Below are 26,266 nucleotides of genomic sequence, written 5' to 3' on the forward strand. Positions count from 1 at the left end.
ACAAAGAAACGTGTCCTTTTTTTTTCTCCACTGAATCATCTTTGAGATGGAGGCTGCCAGTTAGACAATATCATCTTGAGTTTGAATGTGCAACTTTTTATTCCAAGCTTTGGTCTGCCCGCTCTTTGCTGGTCATGTGACGCTTTCACGATGGAAGTTGTGATTTGATTTGTGATGTAACTTTAAGTTGAGCCTTAGGTCACAATTCACTGTGTAACAGATTAAAAACAAACTAAACTTTACAAGGAAATAATGATATCTTAAATATAGGAATAGTTGCTAACATTTATGTACATTTTGATTAGGCCCAAGTATCTTCCATGGTGAATTCCATAATCTGCCGACCTGCGGAGGAATAGTGAAAACGTTATGGGTACTTAAATGGCCCCATCAACACGGGTGGGATTTTGATTTTGATGCAGATTTACTTCTGATTCCGGGCCGAAGTGCTCGTGTGAATGCGGATTGTTTTGATCCGGAATGCTTTCAAATGTAAACACAGTAGTATGGATGTAGTCCAATTAGCTGGCTGTGTTTAATCAGCTCATTGTCATGTTATGAAATGATTCTCCACTTTTCTCCTCGCCTCCTTTCACTCTTTAGCTCCCTTTCCTATTCACGTAGAGAGCGTAAGAGAGAGAGAGAAGCTGCCTCTCGCTCTCTCTCTCACTCACTCGCACACAGTCACTTCAGCTAAGATGCACTCAATGAAAGAGAGAGAGAACAGGATCTTTATCAGTGATCCAGGCTTTGTGTTCTTTCTCTTCTCCTCCCTTCAGATTCCTGCCAGTGTTACTTGGCTTCAACCGGGTTGACCTGGTGGTGTGAGCCAAGGGACCCCAGGCCACCCCTTAGCAAGTCAGTCCCTTCACTCGACCACAATGGGCAAGACTCAATATGAACTTTCCCTGAAAGAGAAAGAGAGAAGGGGTGGGGGACATGTGGTGTAGGCAAGGGGTTACTGAGCAAGAAAACCCTTTTGGGAGGGCAAGGAGAGAAGAGGGACAAACTCCCTCCCCCAGACAATAAAAATTTGTAAGGGCCCCATCCCCCTCAGTATGCACACACACTCTTGCAGAAGAGGCTTTGCATTCTCGATGAGCAGAGCATTGGAGCTCCTACTGTGTAGAAGTAGCTCAGGCTGTTGTTCATCCCTCTTTTCTCTCGCTCTCTCTCACTCTCTGTTACGCCTCTCTCCCGGTGCTCTGCGTTGCATACATAAACCCACGGTAAACCCAGACTTGAGTTGATGATGAGAAGTGCTGTCTCCAAAGTTGCCTGAAATTTGCCATCTGTGTTTTGTGCCTGTTTGCAGAATTGTTTCGTTTGTTATTGTGTACGTGTCGTTCCTCTGGGTGAAGACGTGGCTGTGGGGTTGGGACTTATTTTGACCTGCTGTACTTTAGCAGTGCTTTAATGACCATAAAGTATCATTATTTCTCAATTACTACATTGGAACATATCAGATAATCCAGTATTCAGTGTGACCTACACTTAACCGTGAACAATGCTCTCTTAAGCCTAATGTAAAAGGTAAAACACTTCGTTTATCCCGTAAACTTTATGTCAACAAATATCTGCTGTGAAAAAAGTCTGTGACCCCAGGTTTGTGATGTGAGACGTGCCTGAGCAGTACATACACACGTGTGAGCTAATATACGAGGCAAACCTTGAGTCACGTCATTCCAGTCCAAATGCCAACGATCGCACAGTATCAGATAAGAACATCGGTATCTGTGCCGCCGTGATTTAAATTAAGTGTTCATAGCTTTTCATATAGAACAGCATGGCAGAATATAAACTCAGTCAGCACTGCTGCCTTGATCCGGTTTGGCAAAGTGGAAGAGATGATGTGGAAATGCAGCTGTAAGAGTTTCAGCCCTGGGATCTAAAGACACCGCTGGTCTTTTATTCATGCCTCGAAACAAGTCTGTCTCTGTTCCTCATCTTCATCGTCTTCATTCGTTACCTATTCTTCGGTGTAATTGTGTGTGTTGGTGGTGTTATGTGGTTATGTGTATCCTGTGCCTTTTGATGATGACTCTGGAAGCGAGCCGGACTAATGAGTTGATCTGAGACGAGACTGGACAGAAGATGAAAAGAAGATGAAGGTTTTCGTTATTGTCATGGATTTCTGTCTCTACCTACTCTATGTACTCCTGCCTCTACATACAGGACAATATAGACCTACACGCGTAGGCCGACGGCAGCTGTGTTTAGCAATCGGTGTCTCCGAGCGCAGCGATGTGTCTGTGCCAAATGAGTTATTTGATCCGGACACACTCGGAAGAAATGGAAGACGAGCATTAGGGAAACCAAACGGTCTTTGTGTTAAACATGGATATCGACTGTTTCTCCCGCTGGTGTGTCAACATTAACCCAGATCACTAAGGAGTATGAAGAAGATCAGTCTTATTACGACTGCAGAGAGATTTACCTGCACTTCACTTGTTTTGTTTTTCTTCTTATGGGCTGTGGAAAGTGGAGACTCCCTCTCCATTTTCATTTCAGACACAATAAACAAGCACACACTACCCAAATGTTAAGTATAGTATCTCATATTAGATCCCAAAAAACATTGAAACTCTGTAAAGAAAGGTGACAGTTTTCCTCTACCTGTGTTCTCAGTTTCACTGATTTTAGATGATTTGGACAGGTGAGATTAAATCACCTGTTCCGTGTGTGGATTGCCTTTGCCACTTCATAGACTGGACACTCTCCTTTCTCTCAAACCAGTTTTTAATATTACGATGAATTTGCTTGCATCATACGGCCATTTTAAAATAAGATTTACATTGAAAAAATTGGGAGATGTCTGATATTAAGTATAAGACAACTGGGGCAGAAAGCATGTTATATTTTAGAAAGTCTGGTTGAAATGGTCAAAGGACGAAGACACCGCTTGAATACATTTTATAAAAAGACATTGAAAGAAAAACTTAATTTAATAACTCAACAGTGAGCAACATGAACATCACTGCCATTTATGGATGTTCCCTGTCGTAGTGTCGAGAGTTCACTACGAGAGGTCTAAAGTTGAGTCAATGGCACGGTAAGCTTATATCTGATTTTCTTTATCTTTCCACAAGGCTTTGTTTCTTGTTGCCATCTTGGGCTGATCGGTACGAGGCCAGCTCTCCTCCGTCTGTCTCACTCAGGTGTTGGCACTGTTTGCCCGCTGGGATCGCTGCTGGCATCTATTGGCAGTCGTTCAGGACACAAACTCAAACCCATTTTAAAGTGAATGTTTTGCATAAAATCCTTTTTTTTATTTCACTGACTCAGAACATATCATTTCTGTGTTGATGGATGATGTTTAAACTGAAGTCACACGAAGCATTAATCATTTATCTGTTGGGGCGCAGGGTTAAGAATACTTCAGCCGTGTTTGGATGCAGGAGTCTGCTGGTATTTCACACCCTGTCACATTCTGAACAGTCTTTGGAAGTGAAGCGTGCGTGCCGCTGTTCACCTGCTCTGTTTTCAAGACCGCCAGTCTGAGGCGTGCAGCTGGTGATCGCGTGAACAAAAGCGGATCTCTTACCTATTTTGGACACGTTAATCCGTCAGTGTTACGCGGTCTGTGTGTGAAAGGACTCGTACACTGTTACTGAGCTCTGTGGGAACATGAACCTGTGAATGTTTTTGTTGTGTGTACGTGTGCATGCACGCAATTTGTGTACAAGTGATTTACACTTGTATTGGGGTTGAGCAATATTACGGTACTGTGGTCAAGTTAAGTAGTTAGGGATTGAACAGGATACAGATAAATGTCCTAAGGATGCATCTCATCATGAATATTAAAACTTTCAAACATAGGCAAATGCACTGAAATTGAATGTGAGCTATGTTTTGGATGACCTTTCTTGTTCAATATTGGCAAACCTGCTGGTTACCCGTTCATAGCATAGGCCAAAGTAGTCCTCAGGCTAGCGGTAAATGCCCTGCTGCCCCTGATTGGCTGCCAATAAAATTCATAAATCTTTTTCAAAAATATAAACTATATCAGAGGGGGTGTGGTTCAGGAATTAGAGCCCAAGGTCGGTATAGTTTGATCCCTGGCTCCTCTAGTCTATCGATGAGTCCTCAGGCAAGATACTTAACCCCACGTTGCTCCTAATGGCCGTGCCGGCAGTGTGTGAATGAAGGGTGAATTAGGTTAATGCGCATGTGAATGACAGAACCGTGTGCTTTGGGTCGTCATCAAAGTATTCAGGATTTTTCAGGGCATTTAATTGGAAATGAACTGTGCTGAGTCGTCGTCGGTACAAAAAATAAGGGCTCCGAGTATTTTGTATGTTGTCGTCGTCATCGCCCTCTCCTACCGCGAGTGTGTGCATATTATTTTGGTTTTTAATGAGGTCCCAAAGTAGGCATTTTGATTGACCGTTGTAGCTGGGAAAGCCAAACGGAGGCTTCCTCTTTGAGCGGAGGTGTCATGTGTCTCCTGCATACATCAGATCTCCTCCGCTCAACATTTACATACCAGAAACTTCTGAATGTCCTTGGGGAACACACTCCCTCTCTCTCCCCCCCCCTCCCCTTGTCTCTCGCTTTTGAATGCACTTGCCCTTAAAGCACTGATCGACTCATGAATGTGAATGGGAGACGTTTCCGATGTTTAGACAGCATATGAAGAAAAAAAAAACGCCTAATGCATATTCAGCTGACATCCCCCACGGGCCCGCCTGCTGTCTTAAGAGCTCAATGTGACACATCTCTGAAGCACAAGCAGTGTTTGTGGTTTGCTCTGGTGTAATTACATGTCAACTATATTTATAATCTATATTTTTGTTCATATTTTTATGGAACAAAGCATTGGATCTTCACCTGGTTTATCGTTGTTGGTTTTTGTATGCGCCCGATCTCATCTCATCTTGAAATGCCGTGAAAACAACTCTCTGTCTTTGTTCTGTTCTTTACCTTGAATGGGGTTAGGCCTTTCAGGCAGTTTCTTGCTCACACAGCCCCACCCATCCCCCAGGTGTTGGTTTTAAACGTGTGACACTTCACACTCGAAACTTCCTGTCGAAGAGACCTGAAAAGTGCTTTCATGACCCCATTCAGACCTGGTATTCGAGTACAGATGTGAACGGCCCCAGTGTGTCCTGAACACGTCCTCGGATCCGATCGACATGCTCATTCCTGAACTGCGTGAATGCACTTCGTCCACAGGACGGGGAAGAACCCGCTTCCTCGGCTGATGAGGGTGTCCACATCCAATCTTATGTGGTCCTGGGAGGTGCATCCAGGACTCCATTTTAATTCCAAGTGTGAACATCCCTACTAAAAATGATTTGGCCATAATTGGCTCACTCTGTTCATAGCAGGTCTAAGCGGGGACCTATATGTATTTAAAACCACACCCTTTCCTCGGGGAAAGACCCTTAAATGGGACACATTTAAGGGGTTTTCCCACACGTTAGTAGCTTACAAGCTCCACTGCACAGTTCTAGCACAACTCGACTCGGCTCTAGTGTACTTGTTTTTCCATTAGATAGTACCTGGTGCTTTTTATTAATTTTTATAACCAGAGCTGATACTAAAATGTGACGTCGACAGTTAAAAAGACTTAAAACCCCTGAAAACAATTGTCAATCTCCAACATTGACCAAGGACATTTCTTCAATCCCAATATTTAACTGAGGAGTCTGGTGTGTTTTTGCCAAAAGTCGGCGGTCACGAGCTGAATCACAACCCGAACTTATCTTTTCTTATGTTGAAATTGTGTCTGTAAGTTTATGAAGACTGTCTCTCTGTATATGTAGATACTGATTGTATGTGTCAGTTACACAAAAAAAGAAAAGGAAGATTTGTTTTTATGTGTGTATTTTATGTGTGTACTTTGGCATTGTGGTTTTCCTGCCGCAAGTGAGGGTCACACAACTCATAAACTGCCCTCCTTTTAATTTACTTATGTGAGAAAGCGAGTCTCTGTGTGTGTGTGTGTGTGTGTGTGTGTGTGTGTGTGTGTGTGTGTGTGTGTGTGTGTGTGTGTGTGTGTGTGTGTGTGTGTGTGTGTGTGTGTGTGTGTGTGTGTGTGTCAGAGAGCAGTCGTAGAAAGCTGGCAATGTCAGCGGCTCAGGTGTTGGGGAAAATGTTTTCATATTGTGGTGTCTTTAAGCTTGTGTTATTTGACTTTGGACACTTGATGAATCTTGTGTGAAGGTGTCTTCTTTTAAATGAGTTTGCGTTGGGTGGATTTCTGTGCGTTGTCCATGTGCCATGCATCATTTTTACGCGAGTCCACATGGCTGCTCATGAGCTTGTATATGTATTTCTATCATTCAGCAAACGCCTGGGCTGATGTTTTCAGCCCTCACCACAGCTCCCGGATTTAATCGGAGGCTCCGTTTGCTTTGGAGGGAAGGAGACCTCTGTGGATAACTCCGCTCCCAGTAAAAACCTCCTCAATGTCTGCATCATAAGTTATAAAGTAACAAGCTGAGCAAACTTTTGCGACAGCTCAGCGCGCAGCTCCTCAGAGAAACACCGATTTTAAACATGGAACTGCTTTGTTTGGTGTTGTTGTTGTTTTTATTTTTTACCAAATTTAATCACCAGACGTGTTTGTTTTGGAGAGGAGGGACACCTCTGCTGTAAAAACATGCAATAACAGTTCACGCTGAAGAAATCCTGACTGGGAGAAATGCCCACTGTGACAACAGCGACCGACTTCATGATGACATCATAAAACTCTGCCTTTGCTTATGGTTTTGATTTAAAGGCAGGAGATTCTCCATTGTGTGTCTTAGATGGAGGAATGGATGTATTTCTTTAGATGTGGCAGTTGAAGCCCGACGTCCATTCACATTTTCCCTAAAACGTGAAGGGAACGACCAGCATTGACACCCAATGCCAAACCTAACTGGGGAAAGTTCTATGTTTTGTTTATTCAAAAAGCAAAAGGAGAAGCCACAGTGGCAAAGGCCATTTTGTTCTCGCAGTTAAATATTTTTCAACTTTGGCTGCTCATGCCGCTATTTCAACAAGGTGATCTGAGAGGAAATACAGTGCATATATATATCTATATCTATATCTTTAGGCAGATTTGAACAGATTATCTGGCCAAATGATCTTCTAGTGTGAGGGATTAACAGGCACGATTTCACCGTTATCAGACACATCACAGTCTTCCTGATTTCAAATCCAAAGTAATAAAAGATAAACAGCCTAGTTGATTCTCTCTTCTCAGCCATGACTCCACCCACAGTTTCTTGCGTTTCTCAGCATAAAACATCGCACACACAACAGCCAATAAATGGTGACGATGACCGCCCGCCTCCATGTCTGCTTGTATTCTGAAGTCACGTGAAATCACGCGAGTTTCTTTGAGATGCCAACTCCCTGGAAACTCCTCCCTGAAATCGCGTGACTAAACCCCAAGTGTGTGGTCCCGCATCATGACTGGATCATCTAGTCTGTGCTTTTTCGGGATTAAAACGTTGAAAGATAGGACAAGGATAGTCTTTATAATCTTTATATTATGTCTTTAGAATTTAGGTAATCAGTTTAATACAACGCAGATAAACTGCACTGCAAACAAACCTCCAGACGCCCAGGAAGCAGTTACTACTGTACAAAAGCTGAATATATCACTATATCAAAATCTAGTGTAACTAGTGTCACTTGTTGTTTAATGTGGTAAATTTAAGTGTTTCCCAATTTCACCACTTTCTTACAGCTTTTTTTTTTTTTAAACTTGCTGGTGTTAGCACAAGACCAAAATGTGTTATTGTTGTGCATTCCACATCATTTCTAAACTGTGCGTGTGTCAACAAGGGTGACCAGAACTGGTTAGTTTTACGTTGGTAATGAGAACCAGTGCAGCATACAGCGTAAGGCTCTGTGCAGAGCCACCCATGCCTCTATTAATCAGTGCTTGTAAACGTCCATAGATGAAGAACAAAGCACCCTTGAGAGAAACTTTACAACAGTGACCAGACATGATCTCACATGGTGCACAGAAACCTGAGAAGGAGACCACCCCAGGAACAAACTCCCCCCCACCCTCTCTTGTCCTTCCCTTCTTTATCTGCTCCTCATCTCTCTGATCTGTTCGTCTGCCTGTGGTTCTTTTTCGTTGCTATTTCCTCAAGTTTACTCCTCCATGATATGTATTCATGTGATGTTGTTAAAGCACTCCTGATGTTTTTACCATCTTTATCTCCCCCCCTCCCCCCAGTTCCTTTCACACTTTAATAACTTGTTTTTTCAAGTGCTTTAAAATATGCTTATCTTATTGTGGCGACAAGTTATCTATAGCGTGGCCTTCATATACACATGAAGAGACACTTGGTAATGCTGCGAAGTAAAAGGCTGACAGATGAGTCCACGGCATAGGAATGTGAAGATAATCCAGGATAGTTTGTGCAGACAGAGAAGAGGCGCCCCCCCCATCTCAACATCTTTTCACTTGGCTAAGAGAGGGGCTGTCTTGGCAGGAAGCGTATATCAAACTTTAAAATTTATTGGCACTGCACCGACGAGCGTTCTGCATTGTGAGTCTCTTCCTTTGCCTTTTCTTTGACCTTGAGTTAGAGATCAGTCTCTGTTCTTCCATGCACTCTTTCTGATCCCTTCGACATCTCTAAGTCGGGCTAAAGTAGACTGCGTGTGGAAGTATGAAGCACAATGACGGTGTGACTGAGAGTTATGGGGCCAGAGGCTGCTGTGCCCCCTCAGTGCTGCCATATGTACACTGAGGGGGGCTATACTTAAAAGTGATTTGGAGAATTTTGCCCGACTTCCACCACTGGTCTTTGTGCTTCAGTCAAGCCATTTGTCATTCCACTATAAGCACTTGGTCCTAAAAGGGGATCGTGGGGAGTTTATTTTTATTTTGTGATAAACTCCAGCTGTAAAACGAGGCAGACAGTGAACATAACCCAGCATGTTAAGAAGCACTTTTGTTTGTCTTTGCTCTGCAATTAAAATTGATAGTCGGTTATTGCTTTCTTTGAGTAAGAAGTAGTAAGATTTTTAGGGTTACGGTACCTTTTACTTGGTAGGCGGGGCGGAGTGCGCTGTGTGCTACGTCGTTGAGATACATGGCGTGACGACATCGAACGCAACACAACAATGGAGGACATCCAGCAGCTGGTTGTTCTTCCTGCTTATTTCGTATGAGAACAGATTGCGGGCGTTGAAGAAACACCGAACGCAAGGGAGCGATGCTTTTCCGTTGCCCAATTCAGCCGAGTGTCGTGGGCGTCTGTACCATCACTCTGGCTTGGGGGCATTAATTTTGGGACTATTCATAATGAAAACACGGCTTAAGTTTTGGTGTCCGCTCTCAGTGGCTATCCACTGCCTATGGCCCAACTGGTCTGTGAATGTTTGACATATATTATCCAACCAGTTGAGGCTTTTTTTTAAGTGTTAAGTAAAATCCCTTACTCATACGCCACAACAATTTACGAGCATTCCCATCATTAAGTTGCTATACTCGGCAGTCGAGGGTGGTTGGACAATTTAATACAGTCATTAACATGCTCTAACTTGGATTACGGGTTTGTGGTTGTATTTTATGACACTGATCTTCCCCTAATAACAAAACTCCACGCTATGTTGTTTACACACTAACAGAGTGATTGCTTAATAGATGTCTGCGCTGATTGGCGAAACTCTGAGTGTCTGTCACCGCGTCTTTCATGTGCGCTGCGCTGTAAAAACACTTCCAACATGAGCTTGCAGCGTGGTGAAGGCGTGGAAGCCTGCTGCCAAAACATGACTTCATGTCAGACGTGGGGACTCTGAAGCACAATTATCTATCTAACTAGTTTGAGAATCAGGATGAAAGACTGCACAGTGTGTGTGTGTTTTTAAAAAGATTTTGTGATGTTTTGTGCATGCCATGCTTACGTCGTTGATGGATTCTCTGGCCAGTCCCAGTCATGTGAACATAATTTATTAGCCTTTCTGATATGGAGTGAAAGTGCAGCATTTGCTCATTAGCCCACATTCTTCCGTTGAACTCATTTAACTGCCCTGTGTGAGGTTTTGTTTTCGTCGTCTTTTACTCCCAGATTTTATCAGCTTAATGGAGGCGCTCAGGTATGCGGCTTTGATCTGTCTTTGGAACGTTTTCACATCGGCTCCACTTTAACAGCCAGTTGCGATTCCCAAGATGCATCACTGCCCCTGTGGCACCTTTGCATTACGCCGTGTGTGTGTGTGAACCATATCCAATACGTCAAGAAACTCAGTCTAAACTTGTGTTATGTTGTTTGAATATATTCAGCGGGTTTTCCCGTCGCTAAGATCATGACATTTGCTTGCAGCTTAAAAAGGTTTGGATGGTGGAATGTCCCAATGGAGAATTATTATTCTGAATTGAAGTTAGTATGTGTCTTATTAGTCAAGAAGGATTAGTCCGTGTTTCTGTGGCCTGTGGCCTTGTTTTAATGACTCTGCTTTGACATTAAAGGACTCTGCGTATTGAGGTAATGACTTAGGCCCAACACCTTTTACCGCATTGATTTCCCACGTTCCTGCAGACTCGCGTCTTTTAGTATGTGCTAGGAGCACAGAGCCTGGATAATAACACTGATGGGTGACATCACAGCATCTTACGCTTTCATTTTGAGCACAAAGCCACGTCTTTTTTGGCAACAAGACGTGGCTCTGCCCTTGTTTTTTAAAATGTTTGAAACTTATTTAAGCTGCTGAATTATGTTTCTCATTTTTGATTCAGAGGGATCATTGCTGTCCTTTGTCCTTTGCAGCACGAGGGCTAAATTGGGTAACGCTAAACATACGAGTCTGACGAAAGACCGCTCGCCAAATGATCTTTTCCATTGTCACGCTGTCTCTTGTGCTTTACTTGTTTTTCTAACCCGCGTCTAGATGGAACAAAATGGCGTTCTCCACCTACGGTTGCAAACCGATTTGGAAACAGCAACCAATTATGAAACCTAAAAGGTATAAAAAGTGGCTCTTTTTGTTCCTGGAGCAAAGTTGTTGTGTTGCATAAATCAGTTATCCGTTCCACAATGGATGGTTTGTTTATTTGATAGCTGCACCGCAGACTCCTCTGTTTTTGACTCTTAAGATATTCCAGTTGAACATATTTATTCACAGGTCATAGTCTCAAATTGACACAAAGCCTGGATTCGAGTTACTATTAAACCACAATTCTGCTGTCTTCCCTTTTTCTCTTTTACTGCTCACATCTGAACCCTCCCCGCTTTTCCACGTTTCCCATGTTTCCCCCTGCCTTCGCTCCCTTCGTCTGTCCTCCGCCCTCCATACGCTCACCATTTCTCCCACATGTGGAAAGCATTATATCCCGTCTGGTGGAGAGGGAGAGCAAACATCCCAGGCTGAGACTGAGGGCCGCTTGGGTAGGTGTAGGGGGCAGTGGGGAGGCCGTTACAATCCGAGTGGTGGTGACTCCACTCCCCGATGCTGTCCGGACAAAAGGGGTTCTTGTTTTTTTCAGACTCACAGCATCAATAGTTAACTGCGTTAAACTCAAACAGACATTGGTTAAAAAAAGCTCTTTGTACAGACCCATTTTGACTGAAAGATGATCTAAAGCATCTGTAGATGTGTTGGTCCATTATTTTTTGTCTCTTATATCTTTCCATTGCATATTTGAGCTGTGTGGTATAGAGGCCCTGATGAGCCAACTTTTTTTTTTTCTCCATGACAAACAAATTAAATGGTTGATAATTGCCCGCTTACGTCGTTGTTTTGCTCTGTTGCTGGACAGTTTGGAAATGACTATAAACAGTCTGCTGCACGGCTAGGCTAGTATATTATGACGTTTTTAAGGTTATCCATTAGCTGAATAATCATTTCGATAATCGATGACTAGTCAACAATCAAAATTGTGTGAAGCTTTTTTAGATGATCACCACTAAGCACTATGTCTGAAAAATATTGGTTGTGTTTTCAAGCACACTGATTTAAATTACAATTAAATATAATTGCTCTGTCTTTGCTTCAGCATAAATACACAAGCTGCCTGACTCCCTTTTTATGGCGTTCTCAATGATGAGTTATGATTCTTGACAATTGGATTGAGGGACTGTGGTGTTCAGTGTTGCTTTTTCATGTGTTCAAGTTGCTCCACGTTGAAAAGCGATCGAATGTGGTCAGTGTGACACAGTTCGTCTTGGACTTGTCGGATATTGAACAGGGTCCCGGGCTCGATTTTTATGACACGAGGCTGGATGCCATAACAGCAGGCAGAAACCACCACCAAAACCACCACACCCTTACTGCCTGGATCACGTCCTACAGGACTAAACTGCTGTAAGTGTAGCTGTGTCCAGTTTGTATGACTTGTATTCTTTTTTTGAACGTACCAAACACAAAGAGAGAGCGCATCAAAGCATCTTCTTACACATCAATTAAAGTGTGATGTTAATGCGCCAGATTATGTGATAACCTACACAAGATCCACTGGCACAATGACTGATATTTTTATTATATAGATATTAAGCAGTTGTAGTTTGACACATGGTCAACATTAGGCTGAAATGTGTGATCGTTTTAGTTTTTCTGTGAACCTTTTGAATTTTTTAAATCCATTACGGTGTTAAGTCACATAAAAGCTGTATTATCAATGCAGCTAGAAGTAGTATTAATGTCCACAAACACATACATTTGGAACATTGAACATGGAGCGCAGTGAAACAGTGGGTTTTCAGTCCATTGACTACTTGGCTGTAGACAAACACACATCTCCCCCTACACAGTGTGTGGGCTGAGGCTTTGGAGTCAATGCCTCAGGTCGCCTGTTAGTTAGATTCGAGCAAATTAAATTGACCCCCATCATCCTCTAAATGCAGCAGTAGACAGTTGGCAGACGCTGGCGACAGTCAGTCATTTAATTAGCCAACTCTGCTCCACTGGGTGGAAACAGAGACGCACTTAATTAACCATGGTTTGACGTCTCTATGACTAGGATAGGGACATTTAACATTTGAGATTTGAAATGCCTCTTCCTGCTCAAACCTCCCTTCTGCTTCTGCTTTGTACGGAGCTGTGGTCACGACCTCTTTTGATTTATTCCTCCGAGCTAAAGTATGTGGTGGAAATCTACACCGATTGGCTTTGCTGATTTTTCGAATTCTCAAGACATTGACTTGCTTATCTTTATAAATAAGAACAAGTTAAGAGAGTGTCTGTGATCTCGATCCCCACCGGAGCTGTATGTCTTTCATGGGACTCCTAGTTCATAAAGGAGGATTTTCTTTGTAATTTGTTACAGTAACACACATGTGTTTTATATCTAAGCAACTAAAAAGCAGAGTTAACACAAGAGTACATGTAGTTCTGCCATTGCTTTTTAGTGTATTATGATCACTTAATGAACTGAACCTCATTTACAGAAGGTCCTGTACTAAACGGAATGTTTACAGCCCTAAAATCTAATCAAAATCAAGTCCTGTGTGTGAAGAACACCGAATGAACTGGCACAGATGTACTTTTTGTTAGATTTTGTTCATGTAAATGATTTCAAATCCAGATCATTTTGAATTTTGTGACACGACCTCACAGCTGGCTTCAGTTTGGACAACTATTCAACACTAATACATTATCATACGCTCTCACAAATGTGTTTCTCATATTGAAGCAGAAGCAGAATTTTCGCCTGTTAATGAGGATCATTTCAGCACCATGGATATAAGCATAAATATACTTGATAATAAAACAAAAAAATATACCCTGTGAAAAGTCTGTAGGAAATCACCCATCAATTTGTTTTTGTAATTGATAGAAAACACAGTGAAACCTTCTCAGTTACCTCAGTTTGTTGTTTTGTGTTGTGTTCATGCACCACATTCATCCCCGCAGAAACATTGATTAGCACAATCTTTTCTGTTGTTCTTCCCCTCGCTTGTGTGTTATGGCGACTCTAAGCTGCAGGTGCAATTATTTCAGACCAAAAATACAGAAACATTATACTCGTTCTCTCTCTGTGTCCTTTTGTTTTTCCACTCCCGCGTGCCTCGTTTCCTCACTCCTGCTTTGTAGCTTTCTGTAAAATCGAAATAGGAGCGTAAGGTTTGCAATGAAGACATGGCAAAGGGTACACACACACACACACATCAGAAGTGTGTAGCTCTAATACCATATGCTTGGCTTCAGCCCTTTGTAGTGCAATGAGGGGGTGAAGTATAGAAGGGAGGAGAGAGGCTGAGCTGTATACCAGCAGCATGGAGGATGCAGTAGTTACTGTCCCTTGGGCTTGATGCTTTTATCTGTCAGTTGTTTTGAAACCAATCTCTGAGGCCCTACAGCTGCACACATTGTGGGCTGTGTTGATGGGAAGTGTGTGTGTGTGTGAGTGTGAGATCTTCACATTAATTGTCATTTTTTTACAGTGACATTTGCAGTGTATTAGCTATACACACACACACACACACACACACACACACACACACACACGAGGTAGGCACGTTTGTGTACACATATGTATTTGATTCACTTGGGTGAACGTGTGCGTGCACACACACACACACCTTCAGGATGTGCCCCACCCATGTGATGCTCTTTTCACACCCTCCAGGGTTTTCTCATATAAATCCTTGAACCACTGCTCAACAAGCCCTAAAGACAGGATTAGTCTGTGTGTGTTTGTTCTTGTACGTGTTGCCTCCTGAGGACCTATTCTGGCATTAACATTGATCCTCCTATGTTGTCAGGACCAGTAGTCCTCATTGGGAACAAAACCTGGTCCAAATGAGCCTCATTTCTGACAAACCGATTAAGTTTAGGACGAGTATATAAATCGTCACTGAGAATGTGTTTGTGTGTGTGTGTGCGCGCGCACGTGACATATGACATGAGTCATATGTCACGTGTGAATTGAAGATGAGTGAATTGCTAATAAGCGTATTTCCAAGGTCAGTTCTTCTGCTGCAGTTTTCTCGCTTCCTCTCATCTCCCCTTCTTCCCTTGTTCACTTTTCCTTCTTATTTTGAATCTCTGAGCTGTGCTCAATTTTTTTTTTTTGTTTCTTTTTCACATTTTTTTTTTTTTTTCTTTCCAATGTGTGTCACCTCAGAATATACTCGCGTAACTCTGCCTCTGGGCTCATATCATCAGTTACCCTTCTGGATTTTATGTAATGCTTCACTGAGAAAAGAGCCTCGTAAAAAGGAGACTCTTGGGGTAGTTTATGGCATCTGCGAGAGAGTGCCTAGCAGAAGAGCTGAAGAGGCAGACGCAATTAAATGGTTGGACATGTATACGCATTGGCGAGTTCCCTTTGATGGAGCCATTTCTGAGAGATGCTGCAACAGGGTGAAACTGAAGGCTTTGTAAAGATGCTCCTGTTTGGGCTAAAGTTTAATCTTTTTTTTTATAACTGAAGAGCTGGTGAAGTTATATGCCAGGATGTAGCTGGGAAAAAGTTTAGATTATAAAGTATTTCTAAAATATACAGCCAGATTAACCTAGAACAACCTTGAACAATTGCAACTAGTCGACTGACTTGTCTTTGAATATCGGGGCTGTCCATAGTGACACACAAGGCCCCTTCTTTGTGATACAATACGACGGTTCAATATTGCATAAATAATAACGACAATTGATACCATTATTGAACAACATATAAACAGTAATCTGACTGATCCCTGAGTCTAAATGAACTACAGGCCCGAGAAACCACTTAGCAGTTGGTGCTCCCTCTGCGTTTGATCGCTTCTTATGAACTATTCCTCTGAGGTCAGGACTAACCCTCCTCTTCTTACAACAGCGCGTCTTCACGTGCAGCTAACGTTGTTGTTGCTGTTGATATGGCAACACACAGGATGTGACGCCGCAGTCTGGGGGAGGTGACCGTGCTCGTATAGCACTCGCATCTTGACGTGGACACCGGAGACGCACGTTAATACCACGTGTAAATGCATGTGGTGAAGATCGGATCGCTATCTGATTCTAATGCCAGGTGTGAAAGGGAGCCAATGAGACAACGGCTTGTGCTCGGTGATCGTTGCACAGGAGTTTGAACTCTGTCTTGTGAGCGTAGCTGCCTGTTTGTTCCCAGAGTATGTTAAACGTGTGTTTTTACGGCGCTGCCTCAGACCTGGCTTCAGGAACAAAACAGACTTTTGATATTATTAAAGAGCTGCGTGTAGCGATCCAACGGGAGTGTCCTCGACAAGCTGTCGCTGTAAAATGATTTTATTTTACAACATGATGAATGAAGCCAGGGCTTCATAAAGCCATTGCTTCAGGAAAATATGGGTGTTTCCTGCTGCGTTCATGAGTTATACAGCTGGGTAATATATATATATATATATATATATATATATATGTGTGTACACATATATACATATTTCCTATTCCTTTTTATAGTTGTGAATCATACCAACTTTTTTTTTTTTCTCCTTACCATGTGCTGCGATTGTCATGGTGGACATCGAATGAGCGACTCAAATGTTTAGTTTTTGAGACTTGTGGTGTTTGGAGTAGCTCTCTACCTGGTCTCTGCGCTGTTGTGTTTGTGTCTGTGTACGTTTCACTGTTTGATTATGGGTCAGGAGAGGCCACAAGCCCACAGTGGCTCAGGCAGCCTCAGGCCTCTCAGGTTTCAGAGCACAGCATTCCTCCCTGGCTGCTCCATAGCTGTGAAAACCGCAAAGCAGCTCCAACAACAAACACTTGAGGCACTGGGGGATAGACAGCTAACCTGTGGCTAATCAACAACAGGAGTTTTTTTCCCCTCTCTCTTTAGTATTAGTTCCCTGCTTTTTCCATAGCGTTGCCACATGACTGAAGACGAGACCTTTCTCCATTTGCATGCCAAGTTCTCCCCACTTTTTCCCTTTCCTTTGTTTGGGCAGTATTTGGAGAGAGCACATGGTTCCTACTAAGTAGTGGCAGCTCTGTTTGTATGTATGTGTGTGTGTGTGTGTGTGTGTGTGTGTGTGTGTGTGTGTGTGTGTGTGTGTGTTCATGTTTATTTGACAGTTCCACAGCTTGGACCTGCTGTTTTTTCCACTAAGAAGGGTGTGGAACAGTAGACTGTCTAGGTTGGCTTTTGCACTTTGCAAATAACTCTGCAGTGAAATATGCAACTGTTCGCGCGTGTGTGTGTGTGTGTGTGTGTGCGTGCAATAACAGCATTACAAACCTGTTTGTGTAGCACAGTCAGTCAGTGAAATAAAAGCAGTGCATACAATAATAGCAAGGCTGTCTCAGCCTGGACAGCATTAAAACTGAGCACTGTGTTTGTGTTTATTAGACATGATCACATTACATTTGATGCTTTATCCACAAGAATGTAGGCCACACAGTGTAACTGTGGCCAAGAAGAGGCCACTGTGAAGAGATTTCTGCAAACAGTTGCATGTTTGTTTGCGTTGTGTTGTTGCCCGACCTTTTATCTCTACGTATCAGTGGGTTTATTGTGTTGAAGATACACATTTATTTCAAGTGGAGCTGCCAAGATTAATAAGTTAACCCACTTATGACCATCACGATGTTCAGGCCGCCTGGATGCAGTTTGATTTTATGGCTGTAGAAATGTTGGGGACAAAAAAAAGTTCAATGAGTGAGTGCTTCTGCCCCTTTTTCCAAGATAAATTGACTTTCAATATCTGGCAGTTATTCAACCGTTACTGAGAAGCTGACGTCATAAATGCGTGACACGCTACTGAATCTTGTCTGTGGTTAGATGCTCGATCTGCGGAAGTCCTGAGGACTACTGTAATGATGAGTGCAAAAGGCGGGGTTCACCCTGGACAGGTCGCCAGTCCATAGTTTTTTTAATTTTCTAGATATCACAAAACGGTCTAGGTGTTCTAGTAATAAGAAGTATGTGTGCCAAATCTTGTTGTCAACAGAAGGTTTAAAAAACGGAATGATCAGTTATTGTCATATTCATTCATCGTCATTAATAGTTTGTCTTAATATGAACGTAAACCTATTAGGACTAGAGAAGATAAAGATTTAAGCTGGTGAAAGCTCAGGTTCTCCTGCTGTGTGCTGTATTTTGAAGGACTCACTCGTGTTGCCCTTTGATTATTTGAAACCGATTCTACTTTGAGAGACAAATCAGCCAAGGGTTACTTGGATGTGGTTAATGGCGACCTCTGGAATGTGTCTAACAAAGGGTGAGGACAGGCGGCAGGAAACGGTTGTTGCAGGAACCCTGGCAATTAAGGGCTTTGTGTGTAGTTGGGCGGCTTAAAGTGAAACACCTGCGGCCTACCTGCTGCCTCAAAACAAACATTAGTTTTACTCTGTTTGTAGCTGCCACATGGCTCTGCTGCCTGTGTTTAGGAAAGAGTGTGTTTGTGTGTGGGTGTGTGTGTGTATGTGTCAGAGAAACAATATTTTGCTGATGGGACCCCAGAGACCATTTGAGCAGGTGTGTGTGCATGTGTGTGTGTTTTTTTTCGAGTGCTCTCAGAGCGCTGAGGTCACACCAGGACTAATTTTCTCCATATTTCAATAATGCACTGTTTTGCTTCCTGTTCTCTTAATATTATAAATCAAGGGGTAATAAAACGCTTCAGTCTGGAAGGTGGATGGGGGAAAATGTGGCATCACTTTGTGATCCAGTCTCAAGCAAACCATTTTTGTTATTACTGATCTTGATCCAGACTCCAGACAAGTGACTCATTACCCTCCCCCAAACTGATGGAAACGACAGAACGTTACTGTCTGGGTCCACGGCTTGGTTGTTTTAGAAGATGGACAGTTTTATCATTCTCTCAGGAGGAATAGTAAAACGCACCAGGACTGATGCCGACGTCTGCCTTTACTCAGGGATCTGGCGTCACAATAGTAACTTAGATTCATGGAAATCCCTGTGTGTCTGCTGTTTAATTCTCGTGCATAAGCTTGACAACCATAAAACAGTACAAAATGCTTTCTTTATTTAGATTTGACAGAGCAACATGTTCTTTTAATCTTGTGCCCTGATGCTTGATTCATAAAAATACCATGAATATGGTTTGCTCATTATTCATGTTGTTGTTTTTTTTGCATTCACTAAGGTTACACAAAAAGGATTTGCAGGCTTGGTGGAGCGCTGGAGTTTCTCAGTGGTTTAAAATGCTTGTTAAACCTCTGAATCAAAACAATAACTCCCCATCCAGGACTTGCAGTTTTGAAGCACATACTTGTATTTGCACTCGTAAGCTTTAGCCGTCTCAGTGAGTTTGGGTGAGTCCAAAGTTTAATCACAGTTTGCTTGCTCCTCGTCCTGCCAAGTACAGTATAATGGAATAACCCTGGAAGACTATTCACCACATTTTATTTCCACCTAATTTGACAACTATGGTTCCAAGTGTGTGACACGCACCAAAGCAAAAGAATCCACCTGCAGGAGCAAACTGCCAATACTGCCTGTGCCTCCAGTGATGTGTTTCAGTAAAAGGATGTAAATCCCCAGCATTGCTTTTCATCTAACCTCACTGCCTCTGCTTTGTCCCATCTCTGTCTCTCTACAGAGGATTTTCAACTCGTTCGTGTACACAGAGAAGACATCAAACGGAGAGACGGAAGTGCAGCAGGTGAGTTACAAAGGCTCTCTCTCTCTCTGTGTGTGTGTGTGGTTGTAGTAGTTGTGGTTGTATTACTGTGTGTGAATGTGGGTTTTAATAATCCCGCACACGCACGAGGACATTGACCATCATAGGAAAATTTGTGTTTATTAAAATTCTGAGCCACTGTCTCATAAGCTTTGAAGTTCTGTCTGGTTTTTTTTTGCAATCCAACCCTCACTCTCCACTCACTGCAGAGCTGCAGTCTGTCAGACAGAATAAGGCTTGAAGGAGAGAAAGGTTTCCTTTTTTTGGAAACAAACATGTCAGCGCCAGAACTGTGAGATTTGTTTGAAATGACCCCCCGAATCCCCAAAATATCATGTGTGCCGAATCAGTCAGGACTTTGTTTACGCATTGGCATCCGTGTGTGTGTGTTTGCGCTTGTGTAATATGGATATTGGCAGTGTGACAGTAAACAACAGACTGGTAAACAGCCACGAGCAAGAACAGACAAGTTGATGTTTGTTTGCGTGGCTCCTGTGACTGTGTGAGTCAGAGCATGCGTGTGACACATGTGGTGGAGGGAGCTCGTATTGCTCTTATTTTTCCTCACTATCCAAGCTATAGTATGGGAGTCCTCATCATGCAAGACTCGTTTTTTAGAGGTCCAGCGTCGATTTAAGCCCCGCTACACAGAAACCTAAGAAGGATAAAGTCTGGAGAGTTGTACTGCACTCGCATGGATTTGATGTGTTTTAATGAGGCCTGATTCCAGTGCAGCACTGGCTTAATTCATTATGGGTCCTTGTTGAAGGAGATTCATTATTTGATATTCACAGACAGCTCAGTGGGCAGCCCATACATTCTGTCCAATGCCCTTCTGAGGCAAACATCAATTAATCCGAACGACAGCTCTGGCATAGTTGGCTTGCTCTTTTTCTCTGGGCAGAGTGGCCGTGTCCCCGAGCCAAAGCCAGTGCATCTGCAGAGGAAGAGAGAGCTGGGAAAGAGCTGGATGAGTAAGAGAGAGAGAGGAGAGCAGCCAGAGAGCTGCTGAGTAGAGTAGTACTGGCTTCTCTGACAAGTTTCTCCTCTTGAAATTCATAATTCAGACACAGGCATCCTTGCCTTTTTCTCTCTCTGAGTCAGTCCCTTTGTGTTTCCCCGAATGTCATCTCCTTGTTTCGCTCACTGGTGTGTGCTGTCACTGCTGTGGGTATCTTAAATTACAACGGCTGACTGCATCCATGGATTCATGCCAGTGCATTGTCTCCTTGTTTTTACAGTGCATCATGTACATTTATTTAAAAAAAAACTAGACTTGGATTACAAATTTAACTGCTCACACAAGTATCTATTACCGCTTTTCCACTACGTGGTCCCGTCGCGCCACGGCGAGGCTCGACTCTACACTGTTTGGTTGGTTTTCCGTGACTTTGTTTTATACCCAACACACAGATGAATCACTAAAAGATTAGTTCTTGTTTTCAGGATTTTTAAGTCTTTTTAATTGACGTCACGCATAGTATCAGCTCAGCCCACTTGGGTTCTCGCCAGAGCTGGTCCTAAAAAAGTACCAGGTATCATCACTAATGGGAAAACAAACGTGTGGTGCCGTGGCGAGTCGAGTCGTGCCGGGACCATGTATTGGAAAAGCGGCATATGAGATGATGTCTCTTAAAGGTCTTTTACCCCAGGGTGGATAATGTTTATGAATCCACATCCATCTACAGATCTTCATGAGATGACATCAGATTTGAGTGGAATCCAGTTACCGACTGTATGTAGACCAGAACTGGGTTGCAAAAAGATATTAAAGGCAACATAGACCGGAAGCTCCAATTAATGCTGCGTTTGTGTGTGTGTATCTGTGTCATTACCTCGTTTACGAAACCCTAAAGTTTCAGAACAAACAGTTCAGCCACTGCTGAGAAAATAGGGTTTATTGTTTTCCTGGACTCTGCGAAGCGGATCGGCACTTCCGTAGGTTGATGTTGTCATCAGAAAACCTCACCACCGTAGCGCCTCCTGGTGCGGGCACTAGTCCGGGCACATCCGGTTGCGTACATTCAACCGCAGAAGAAGAAGAAGAACTACTCTTGTTGTAGCTGCTGATATGCAGAGCATCCACTGTGCCAGAGGGGGATTTGTGTATCTGAGAGCTGGCCTACTAATTACGTCACTTCCAGGTACCTGGCCAATCACAGGACAGTGGGAAAGCTCTTGTTGGCTGGCCAATTACAACACAGTCCACGTTCTGGGGGTGTGGTTTTGGTCTGAAACAGCGCGACTGACGAGAGCGTCAGTGAGAAGATATTTTGATCGGCTCGTTTGCAGCGACTAGGAGGTTTTTAACCATGAAAACAAGTTAATATATGTAAGTACACCTTCATAACTAACATATATGTGCGATACAAGCATTCGATGTCACCTTTGCTTTATGAAATCATGCATAATTAGTACATCACCCCAAAAACAACCCTTAACAATCCAGTCCATAGGCATTTAAAACATTTTTTCCATTTTTCAAACTACTGAAACTCAGTCAATGGATTAGTTTATCCGAGTAGAAGCAAAGTATGCACTGTCAGGTTTCCAGAGATTCTTGAGTGTGCAGCACAGAGCGTTGTTTGTCCCGATCCAAACTAAGACGTACCATTAACATTACTGCGAGTGATTGTGGTGGAAGACTTGACGAACCTTAAGAAAAAAAAACCCATTCCACCCATTCTGTTCACTCCAGTCCTGCGGCCGAGCCAACAGTACTGGGTGTTAGAAACCCTCCATGCTGGTTGGATTGGTCAGAGAGTGGAGAGAGTATGTGGTTAATCTCCACAGTGCAGGTTGGCTTTGGCTGCACTGCGGCAGACTGTAACCTTAGCTTTAACTTGCATAGCTCAAGGTTTCTGGTTTCTCTGAAGTCACTCTGTTCAAAGTTTTGGGTCTTTTCTCCTCGCTGTGGAAACACTCGTCAGCTGAACACTGGCCCATTTTACTCCTTTTTTTTTAATACGACTTTCATTGCAGCTAATTGCCATAGTGCTATGCATTGAGGAGTACTGTGCCGGGGCGATGTGTACAATATTTGTTTGTGTACGTCTGTGTGAGACCATGCACGGGTCAGTGTATCGGTGTGTGAGTGTGTGTAATTGTGGGGTGTGTCTCAGGTCCCTGTTAAACCCCTAATAGGAATAGCGAGTGGTTGATTAGGTGCACAAGCGGTCAGTGGGTCGCGGTACATTTCCCCACTCCTGGCTTGAATCACAGCCCTTTACAGGCATAGGTGATTATGGGATGTGAACAAAGGGGGTCCAGTTACTCGGGAAATAAGGCTTTTCCACGTTCATCGGTGGAAGTAGGTGACTTTAAATGGCTTTGGAAAACATATTCCTCTGCAGTTTTTCCACTGAGAAAAAGTGTCAGAGTTCATTAAGACATTTGTTTTAAGACACACGTATAGTGTTAATCTACACTATAAGCGGCAGTAGGCAGGATCAGTAGAAGTAGAACTATTGTTGAGTTTCATCAGCAGGTTGGAATATTCTTTGGTTTAATGTCGTCAATCCTTTTGTTCCTCACACCAGATGATAATGCTTGGAAATATCTCCATCTCTGAAACTGTTGATATTTACATATATTTTGTATTTCCGTGTCCAACTCTCTTTTTAGCTCTTTTATTTATTAGGTTTTTTTGCAGCATAGGCAGTTTTTGCCAGGTGCTAGATAACTGATTTTCCTACCCAAGTGGCCTATACACAATGTATAATAATATATTTTAATAGAACAGCCAATAGGAATTCTCACTCTCTGAACGCCCCTGTGATTGGTTAAATCCTCCCATCATACACTAGATTTTGTAAAGGTTTAGATGCAGCCTAAAGGTGCACACGTGTCATTCACTCTCAAATCACTTGATTTACATTATGCTAAAGTTATTGTGGAATTATCCAATTTACAAAAACACCAAGGAATGTATGTGTGTAACGTAATGTAATGATTGCTAAACAATTAGTGTAAAATGGTGGATCAAGTGAGTAAATAGAGTTAAAAGAAGGGAACGCAGCTTATGTCTTAGATTTGGGTTCCCTACAGTCCCATCGAGCATGGTTTTCAGGGTGTTTATTCACACACAGTGCAAGATCACACATCTGTTTTCTGTTGCGTGTGCGCTGGTTAATAATGTCCTCCAGGAGGCCACAACAGCGCTGGTTATTGGTTTATCCCAAGAGGCTGGAGCCCCAGTTTGAAAGAGCACTGTGAGATGTGTGCTCAACCAGAACCTATTTCTTCACAGCAAGAAAAAGACAAAGCATAATGCATGTCTGGTCCCAGTAAACACAACTGCATTTGTTTAGAAAACTTCCTGCTGCCCGGTTTCTGAGCCTCTTAAAGACACATAAACGTCAGAACATCTGACCGAAAGTCTGTCGTCTTGGATTTAAGGTTTTAATCACTTCCTACAAGCATGAAAGACAGTCGACGGTGCTCTGTGTGATACAAAGACACTGCATGGAATCACTTAAATATTCCTTGTGCTCCACCTTCCCCAGCTTTTTCTGTATTGTGTCCTTGTGTTGTAGCTCTGCGTAGATTTAACATTTTTAAATGATGAAGCGTGCTGCGTGGAAGGAATAGAGCAGTTAATGTTCTCCAGCCTCAGGCATCCATCATCCTGCTCTGCGTCCAAAAGTGATGTATTTCACACTCTGTGCCGCCTGAAGACTGGCCACGTTTTGATGTCATTTAACACCTTTTAAATAATAACTTGTTTGTGCAGAACTGTGTGAGGACTATGATGGTTTTAGGTTCCTCCAGGGTTTAGTGTTTCGCGACAGATCTTTTTTTATATTGCTTGGTTATATATACAGTACAGCATGTTTTCTTGGTCAAACTGAGTGTATAATAAACGTCTGTGTTTTTTTTTTGTGTGCAGTTGGCCAAGAAGATTCGGGAGAAGTTCAACCGCTACCTGGATGTAGTGAACAGGAACAAACAGGTGGTGGAAGCCTCGTACACCGCCCACCTTACCTCTCCTCTCACTGCAATACAGGACTGCTGCTCCATACCAGCTTCAATGATGGAGTGAGTCACTTTTTCCTTATAGCGTATGCACACACTCAATAATGTACTTTTACTCTTTCTCTTATAAATATTTCTCCAGGGGGAATAACTCCACCTCCCACTGTTGGCACTTCCTCAGAACTCCAACATAAGCTATAAACCAGAAGTCACATAGTGCCAGTGCAGGGGATGCTCAGCCATCAAAATCATCTTTGTGACATTATTTGAAGGTTGAAATCCTTCCATTGTGCAAAAGTTAGACCTTTGATTAAATATTGATTAGAAGATATTAGAATTTCACAGGTGATGGCTTAAAGTCTAGACGTGGTCAAAAAGACAACCTACTTGGCAAAGGAAATTAAATTTAAACCGCGAATCCTAGTGTGCAGGATGAAAGCGGTCGAAATTGGACGGATGGAAAAGAAATTCAAAAACCTCTAGGAGATTATCTTTATTGCCGTGTTTTTCTTTCTGCTCACGAGCAGCATTTGAAACTCCACTAAAAAAAATAAAAAGTAACCTGTAAAAACTCTCCTGTAAAAACCTCCTCACCTTGTGCAAAACAAACATCGTTCCAAATTCACGGGATTAGTTTCACCGTGTTCCCGACAAACGTCATTTAGGGAGCGGATCTAGCCAAAGGGTGCTGGCCTGTTTTATTTTTAACCTGGATGTGAAATTTAATATTTCAGATTTAAATCCTCTGCGGGTGGATTTTAATATTTCCCCAGTTGACTTGCGTTTTATCCAGTCACAAACTCCAGCAGGCAAACACAGTTCAAAGCTGAGGGAGAGAGAGACAGACAGAGAGAGAGAGAGAGAGAGAGCTGCTTTCAGCTCTAATCTACAGAGCAGCAGCTGTCTCCACCCGTCATCCCCTCTCTCCATTTCTGTCTGTCTGTCTCCCCTTTATCAGCAGATGTAACCAGTTACTGCTCTCTGAAGTTTCTGTGCCGCAGACTTCACAGGCTGCAAGGTCACCTGTCTTTCCTTTACTTGTGCGGGGGGGTGGGGGGTGGGGGCACTGTCCACCTGTAGCCAAGCCATGCACATGACATACTTGTACATACATACATACATAGAGGCTTTGTTCACACGCAAACAAGCTGTGTTTATGTTGCGACATGTGCAGTTTGGAATCCACGGATTTACAGCTTTGAGAGTCAGACTGAGGGGAGAAACTGCAGAGAAAATGATTATATAAGGTCTTGGTTGGAAAGATGGAATGACACAGAGGGAGTTGGTGGTGGGGTTGAACATACCAAACTGGAGCAGCCTCTGATAGATCCCTGCACTTCAAAGGATCTTCCTCAGTTGGAGAAAAAGCACAGAGCTCTCTATCTCTCCCTCTCTCCCCCTCTCTCTCTCTCGGTTTCATTTTTTGGGTTTATGAGGGATTGTGGTGTTCTTTACTGCGAGTACAATTATTTAGTTTTCTCTGCAATCTGTATCAGGGAAGCGAACTAAAAGTTTCTCTCTGGCTTTAAGTTTGTGGAATGTCGATTGTCTTGCCATTGAAACTAAGTTTTGATAAGCTGCAAAATTTGATGTGATAAATGTTCAGATTCAATTTGTCCTTTGGTAAAAAGTCCCTGCAGTTAAATCTGGTCACCTTTGGTAACTCCTCCAAATCGGCTCCACTCAACTCGACTCTTTTTTTTCATGCTTTTCCATTAGTGATGGTACCTGGTACCTGATGCTTTTTGTAGTACCAGCTCTGGTGAGGTTCCAAGCGAACTGAGCCCATA

General features: G+C 42.9%; 1 protein-coding gene across 1 annotated transcript in view; it reads left to right on the plus strand.

Moving 5' to 3' along the window:
• cachd1 (cache domain containing 1) overlaps positions 1 to 26,266 on the plus strand; it is a 72,943-nt gene that overhangs the window by 7,650 nt on the left and 39,027 nt on the right. Inside the window, exons 2-3 of the mRNA XM_044044179.1 lie at positions 19,422 to 19,484; positions 24,391 to 24,539. Coding sequence (XP_043900114.1) covers positions 19,422 to 19,484; positions 24,391 to 24,539 — 212 coding nt within the window. The remainder of the gene's footprint in view (positions 1 to 19,421; positions 19,485 to 24,390; positions 24,540 to 26,266) is intronic.

This window comes from Solea senegalensis, linkage group LG14 (genome assembly GCF_019176455.1).
Source record: "Solea senegalensis isolate Sse05_10M linkage group LG14, IFAPA_SoseM_1, whole genome shotgun sequence".
Lineage (NCBI taxonomy): Eukaryota > Metazoa > Chordata > Actinopteri > Pleuronectiformes > Soleidae > Solea > Solea senegalensis.